This window comes from Quercus suber, unplaced genomic scaffold (assembly GCF_002906115.3).
Source record: "Quercus suber isolate HL8 unplaced genomic scaffold, Cork oak 2.0 scaffold_473, whole genome shotgun sequence".
NCBI classification, from domain to species: domain Eukaryota; kingdom Viridiplantae; phylum Streptophyta; class Magnoliopsida; order Fagales; family Fagaceae; genus Quercus; species Quercus suber.
This window is the reverse complement of record NW_027069924.1, coordinates 307,353-315,557: the sequence shown is the minus strand read 5'-3', so window position 1 is coordinate 315,557 and position 8,205 is coordinate 307,353. Positions and strand designations below refer to the sequence as shown.

The 8,205-nt window shown below is 34.5% G+C and overlaps 1 protein-coding gene across 1 annotated transcript; it reads right to left on the bottom strand.

The window, feature by feature from the left end:
• Positions 1-409: 409 nt before the first annotated feature.
• LOC136062983 (uncharacterized) lies at positions 410-7,835 on the bottom strand. The gene is made up of 6 exons (XM_065762778.1): positions 7,653-7,835; positions 5,458-5,736; positions 5,231-5,365; positions 4,957-5,138; positions 2,354-2,458; positions 410-646 (listed from the first exon to the last, which is right to left on the bottom strand). The coding sequence occupies exons 1-5, from the start codon at positions 7,809-7,811 to the stop codon at positions 2,392-2,394; spliced, it is 822 nt and encodes a 273-aa protein (XP_065618850.1). The 5' UTR covers positions 7,812-7,835; the 3' UTR covers positions 410-646; positions 2,354-2,391.
• Between the last annotated feature and the right edge of the window lie 370 nt (positions 7,836-8,205).

The window sequence follows — 8,205 nt, the reverse complement described above, 5'->3', positions numbered from 1 at the left end:
GAGACTGGCTTTTATTTTCCTTATTTTTTCTTTTCATAATTTTAATTTTTTTTTTTATTTCTTGTACAAGAGAAGGGGGGCCCGTCATTGTATACAGATAAATGAAAAAATATGTAACTAAGTACAACAAAAAGCAGAAAATTGACATCATGGTAATAGTCGAGGGTGTAAATTGCATGTTTTAAAAGACAACAGGCCGATTTAAAAAATTCCCCGAAGTTGGAGGTTGTATCACTTGTATTTGTAATGTGCATTTTAACCCGAAAAAGAGTTTGAAAAGCACAGGAAACAATATTTTCAAGCTTTGAAGTACCTCCACCTTCATATTTTCCTTCCCATACAACCATTAGTTGTTATTACCTAGGATCCAAAGGAAATTTGTTTAAACATACTTCTAATCCAAAGGAAATTTGTTTAAACATACTTCTAATATGATGCAATCGTGCTAGTTGAAATATCAAAATATGGGAACAATAACCAATGCATTAAATGCTTCAACTAAAAATCTCCCTTTGATTAACAGGTTAAACATGGATATGGAAAACGTTAAAGCCAAGTAACCTGTACCCTGACAAGAACCAGAGCAGGATTGATAATAATTTTGCACTCAATAGTTCCCAAATCCCAACCCAATTTCTGATGATACCTGCAAGAACAAAAGGCCAAAAGTATTTAATAATGAACTCCATTTCCCCAGTTTAACTGCTTGAAGCGCCCAAAGCTATTTACATGCGAGTTCCATTAAAAAAAAACGAAGACAATCAAACATACATAAACAAAGAAGCAGAGGAATATTTTTCAGTTTCTACTTTCCGTAAAGAGACGAGTGACTACACTAATTTATGCAGAAAATAAAACAGATGAAAGAATATTCGATAAGAACCATATACATAGACAAATAGGCATGACAAGAAAATTATTCATATCAGGTAGTTAAATTGTTCCTTCATCATTACACAGTCTCAGGCTCTCAGCAATCAGATTGCATAAGTTCAACATTTGCCAGTATTGAACCAAGATAAATGAATCGGTGTCAGAAATTTGGATAGAATTCAGTTTATTACCTATCAAATTTTTTTTAAAGGATGTGATACGGATAACTATCAAGATCACTTTTGGTTCTGGCTTACATGTCAAAGCTCTGGCACAAAAGTTTGGGGCATATTTGTCAAAACGTGAATCGTATCGTAAATCAATTTTTGATTTTTTCGTATCATGTATCGTCTCGTATATCATAAGATACACAAACACTTAATAAAATTTATAAAAAAAATTATAGATATACATATATAAAGGGTATATTCATTATAAATTTTGAATATATTCAGCTAATGACTAATTTATTCATCACTTATGTAATAATATTTAACAAGCTAACCAAATAAATCAAACTAGCGCATATTCATAACATACGTATTCAAATTGCTTAAATTCAAAAGTAATAATATATTACAAATGACCCAAAAATTAATTTATTTTCATCATATTGGCTAATCAACCCCATCTAAGTCAATGCTATCATCACGTCTATCATTTTGCAAATTTATTTCTTCATTAAAATTTTCTTCATTATCATTAACATTTACTATTTCTTCTTGTTCTTTTTTATTTTAATAATTTAAAAAAAAAAAAAAAATCTTCTTGGCATTCTAGTTTCTTGGACTTATAACAATAATGAAAACTAAATAAAAAAAATAATTATATTTTCAATTAATATCTTATTCATAGTATAGAAAATAAATTTGTAAATATTAAAGTGAAGTGTAAGTGAGTACTGTGTAGTACAAATTTTGTAGAAGAAAGAGAGGGAAAAAAAACTTATGAATATGCTATTTTATTAGGTTAAATTAAGTAACCTAATAATTTTGTGTTTAAAACAAGTCTAACAACTTGTTAAATTGAAATAAAAGTATAAATTTTAACAAAAAATACCATTTTAAAGCATTTTTCTATGTATCATATAATACGTACAATTTTACGAGACGTTACGATTCATTCGATACACATATTGTATCATACAATTTATGAGCACTTACGATACGCCGATATAATATAGAACTTTTTACAAACGATACGATACATATCATATGATACTGACAACTATAGTTTGGGGTGAATAGTCTTAAGCTGAATCAATACATCAAATGGGGGGAGAGAGAGAGCCCCGCCGCCGGGCGGGGGGGGGGGGGGGGGGGGTGGGGGGGGTGGGGGGGAATGAACAAATGATGCCAATTTTTGTGATAATTTATGAGCAAGGTTGAGTTAGCAGGAACATGATCAATCAGTTATAAGTCTAACCGACTGAAAAAAACTGTTTGAAAACTTAGCAAAACACAGTTCACATGAGACTAACCTGGAAGTCAACAACATATTTAATGCTATTTAGATCTTCTATACAATAAGTTCATCTTCAAGATAGTTGTACTCAAAAGTGAATTCTGTCTTGATCCTTTGACACCTGAATGGCAATATCCATATAATGAAACATCATGGAAATCACAAATACATATTTTAACTTAAAAACGAGAGAGAGAAAGAGAGAGAAAAAGAAGCAGAGATAAAAACAAAACAAAATATAAGTAACACTTATAACAAGTGAACAAGAGGAATAAAGTATCCCTCACATCCTAAAACCAGGTAATGTAAAATAGAACTGATAAAAAGCAAGCTACAATAGCAACACACCCACGTATACTACGTATAAAATCACTCCTATAAAGTCTGTAGAAATAAGAATTTCAGCTCAATAGAAGACAACCCAAATGCCATTGAAGATGTGATTATTTCTCTCTCCAAATTGTCCACATAAAACAAATAGTACTAAAATCCAAATTGTTTTTTTTTCTTTTTCTTTTTTTTTGATAAGTAATAAAGATTCATTGATATTAAAAAGAGAGAGCCACCCAAGTACACATGGAGTATACAAGGGTGAACAAATCAAAAACAAACATTACAAAAATCAAGTAAATCCAAAATAGAAGAAAAAGGATGGTTTCTCCACACAGAGAACCAGTCCAATAAAGTTCTGAAAAATAGAAGCTTGAGGTCAGGCATGGAATGCTCATTGTCTTCAAAACACCTACTATTTCTCACCTTCCAAATATAACACCTCAAACAATGAGGAACAACCATCCATATATCTCCATTATGATGGCAACCAAATCGACCTTGCCAACAAGCAAATAGCCCAACAACAGACATTGGCATAACCCAATAAACTCCAAATAAACCATACATCATATCCCACAACTCCAAAGCAACCGGACAATGAAGGAAAAGATGGTCAACAGTTTCACAATTACACTTGCACTTATAACACCAATCCAAAATGCAAACCTTTTTTTTCTGACCAATCCAAATAGGGCTAAAATCCAAATTGTACTGTTCCTCTGCTGTCCAAAGTCCAAAAATTCCTTGCCAACAGAGGTAATCACCTTTTGAGGTTTCACCCATTTAACCCCATAAAGAGACAAGACCAAAGGTCTTTAGCAACAAGACAATGAAGTAGCAAGTAATCATAGACTCACCACTAGATTTACACACATGGCACCCATCTACCACAATGATCCACTTAACCAAGATGTCCACAGTTAGCATTCTTAGTATCCTTCACAAAGCTCGCCTGACAAAGTATAACCTTTTTTAAATCCTATTACCCCGAATACTTCTTTGAGGGAATTGCCCCATCTACCACAATGATCCACTTATAAGAAGGTAATAAGGGTAAGTCTACCCTTTGACAATTATAATTCCTTCCACCCAACTGATCATTTGTCCATTCTTTCAATCACAGAATCCTCCACACTACATGGCTAATTCAAGGTGGCCGTGGCCTTTTCTATGGCTAATTCAAGGTAGTCGTGACCTTAGAGATAAGTGTGTTCACATGGCATTCCGAGAGGCATCCAGTCAGCATAAAATTATTGTTTTAATCTCACCATTTGCCACATCAGACCTTTCCATCCACTATTTGACAGCAAGGAATATTTTGAAACAGGAACAAAAGTTTAAGAGCCAAAATGATACATTTGAAAAGTTAAGGACCATTTTGAAACATGATGCAAAGGTTAAGGACCAAAATGGTAATTAAACCTAGTAATAATAATAATAATATAACAAATATTTACTTCTATATATAAAAGCAAAGGGTATAACAGTAATGTAATTATAGAATTATTCCTTCCCATTCCTTCTCATAGTACTCCCAAACAATATTATTTACATTTCATTCCTTTCCATTCCCGATACTTATTCCAATCCATCCCCTTCCTATATAATTTACCCATTCCATTCCATTCCTTTATGAATTCTCAATCAAAGCGTTAGTTGGTACGCATGACTATAATACATCAAATGAAAAAATTCCAATTCTTGATCTAGGAAGGCTCAAACAGAAATAAGATTCCGAAAGCAAGCCCCCCACCCAGTACCCTTCAACCCAATACAAAGTTCCTAACTTGCCACCCACTCCCAATACTTATTCTCAAACCTCTTCCATGAGAGCCTCTTACCTCTATTGTAGTCAATTGACCCCAATCATGGCCAGTTTTTGCTCCAATAACCCACCTACACAATTGATCCCACTCCACTACATACATCCACAACCATTTCCTAAGGAAGCTTGGTTAAGAGGAACTCTACTTCCTAACAACAAACCCTCATTTATAACAAAGCTACAAACCACGTTGCAATCCACAAAATGAAATTTAAACACATAATCCAAAGCACAGCATAAAGGACCCTACTGCAGCTTCTTAATTCTAATAGCAACATGGACAAGCATGGTAAAAAGAGACAAACAGATTAGAAGCTAGACAAGGTCCACAAACGATCAAAAGATTTTTTTTTTTAGCATCTCTAAAAGAATGTAGAAATAAAATCAGACATACATCAACAACAAAATGAAGTTTCAAACAAAAAAAGCCGAGAGATAAGAAAGCTAAAAAGTTTGCATACCATCCATGATGTGGGTCATCGCTGGCAATATGAAAATCAAAGTACACATAAGTCCCCTGTTCATATTCATCTGTGGCTACTTTTGGCTCCTCGTGTCGTTGAAACCATGTGTTATATTTCCTGTGAAATCTCCAAGATTGTTTCTTCAACTCTTTCGCAGCCAAATATTGTTGATAAGTGTTCTGCGGACAATTACTGACTTGAGACCAAGCTCATAGATATGGCATCACAGGGATACTTGCATACAAACAAAAAGATACAGTTAGGTACCTACCTGTTGATAGTAAAATGCAAAGAACAGCGTATCAGTGTTGTGAACATCAAGACCTAATCGTTCCCAGAAGGCAGGATTATTAACAATTGGCGCCTGTACTTGAGGATAGCTAGGAGGAGTAATTGCAGGGTGCCTCTGTATAAGGCAAAAGAATAGAAGTTAGAAAATCATGTTCGAGATTATAGTCAACAGGGTTTAAAGAGATGAAGATAGTTGGGCATCCATACTGGAGTATAACTTCTTGCACGTTCCGAGTCTTTGGGTAGAGGAAGTTTATAATATGAAGCCTCAAGCATCTGCAAATTGTATGACTGATCATGTGTTCCCCCAGAGTTTACAGTTGACCCACCAAGGTTATCACCAATGGCACCAAGGTCAGAAACACTTCTTCGGCCAATAACACCAAGGCTTCCGGAAGGTTGATTAGTTTGCAAAGGTTGCCCAGGAGAGAGATCAATATCTCTTGGCACTTGAGCAGGCTCTATCAAAGAGCCAGATACCCCAGCCTGCATACAAGGATTAACGTGCAGCTGAGATCATCATGACTTTTAACATTAATTTATCAAGAGACTATCACTAATATATCATACACAATTTGTTCATTAAGATAAAGAATTGGCATATAATTCAAAATAGAGTAAAGCAATGGCAGAAACAAAGGACACTGACACCAACAGATCTGGCCTGGATGAATATTCCGATGGAAATGGGAAAAAAGATTGGCATCGATCATCTCAACTATCAAATACAGCATGCTATTGCTAGTTATTAATGGTTCACACAAATCAACCATTTGCACTTTATTGAAACAGTGCAGATAATTCATATCCAGCAACAATAGAAAATTCCAGTCATACATACATGCATACATGAATCACAACTATCAAATACAGCATGCTATTACTAGTCATCTCAAATTCTCAACTATCAAACACAGCATGCTATTACTAGTTATTAGTATATCACACAAATCAATCATTTGTACTCCATTGAAACAGAGCAGATAATTCACATAAAGCAACAAAAGAAAATTCCAGTCATACCTACATGCGTACATGAATGCATACAATTTGTTACAGAAGTCTCCCAAGAAAATCAGGCATACAGTATACTGGTAAGATTAATAACTGAGCAGGAGATTCTTATGGCACAGGGAAAAATTCACTTTCAACTATCACTCTCACACACAAACATAAACTTGCATACTTTTCTTTCCCCACCCTTTTGCTTTTTTTAAAGCAAGATTCAAACTCTGCCTCCCAACACTACAAAACCATTGACACTTGTGAATAATTTGATCATAGAAGCACGGACACTTCATTTGGGCTGCCGTGTCCGTGTCCGATGTGTCAGACACCGGACACCACTAGGACACGCAAACACCTTTGGGATACAGCTGCAGGCATGTCCAAGCCTTTTTTTTTTTTTTAAAAATATAATGGGACATGGCCAGAGAGGTGTACTTTGGTTTTTTGGAAATTGCAAAGTATCATCCATTATTGCTCTTAAATTGATACATGCTTAACATTATATGAAAAAATAATTTCTTAAAAAAATATGTAATAATTAATTAATATATGTATCCCCGTCATGTCGTGTCCTAATTTTTCAGAAATTGTCATATCGCTATTTCCATGTCCGTGCTTCCTAGTCGTAGATACAAAAAGCTCATCCAATAATGCAGCATATCACTACCTTTAAGCATGTCTAAATTACTCAAATAGGAGAAATATTGAACTAGGTCAGCAATCAACATAGAATCTCAACTCCATCTCAGTCGGCTTTTTTCCGTACAAGTACCATTTTTCACTTAAGCATCATCTCCTCAAAATCAATATTATGTCCGTACCTAGACATAATTTTTTTCCCTACTCAAGACTAGAAAAACTTATACCATCTCTATATTAATAGCACCACTCAGAACACCAGTTGCAGAAAAAATTATACCTCCCCCAACTTAATGGGACTAGACAACATACATCACCAAGAATCCATGATGCGTTGACTGTTGAGTTATTCAAATACAATCTTATAGTTGATGCTTGAAACCAAATACCACTTCTATGCATACACATTTAAAAATCATGATCATTTACTTCTTTGATACCAGTTTTAATAGGTTTTTATTATGATAGTTACTACAATTCAAGTATAAATATTCTTGCTCTACTGGGTTTATTATATTCATCATGAGCCTGGAGACCTGTACTGAGAAAATATAGGGTGTCTTTCCAGTTTTGAACTAGAGGCTTATTTAAAGGAAACATACACATTAACCAACCAGCCAAAGCATCACCAGTTTTTTCTGCATATCAACTGTATCTAAGAAATCAATAAAACAAGATAGACAACCAAAGATATTAATATATAATTGCTAAGCACACTAAAAGCATAATAGACAATTTAGAGATGTTCAACATACTGGAGTATCTATGGCATGAGAGGTTTTCAAATCATCGTCATTCATGAGATTCTTTCCAAGCCCAGAACCAGTTGTAGAGTCAATGGTTGAATCATCAGGTAAATTTTGTTGTTGCTGCTGCTCCTCAACCTTCACATGGCCAACATCTGCATCATACATAAACAAACATTAATCTGTTCTATTTCTATCAGATAGTGGTACAATAAAGGCTAGCCATAATACCCTGCAGTGGTTGCCAATGTCATCAATTCTTAAACCTTTCAAAAGTTAATTTTTGTAAATAGTAACTTAAAAAAATGTGTGCAATTTCAGCGCATATATATACACATATGTACAAAAGAAACACTGATGCAAAGTATATGTCATGAAGGTGGGTAACATACTACAAGAAAAGAGGGAAGGCTTATTCAAAAACAAACGTGGCAAATTGGCAAGATTCCCAGTTAGAACTTGATATGGCATGGTGGCTTGCTAGACAACGGAATGGTGATATTAGGAATGCGATCATATGTATGTGTATCTGATGTCAAGTAAACTGCCCCTCCCAGCTGGA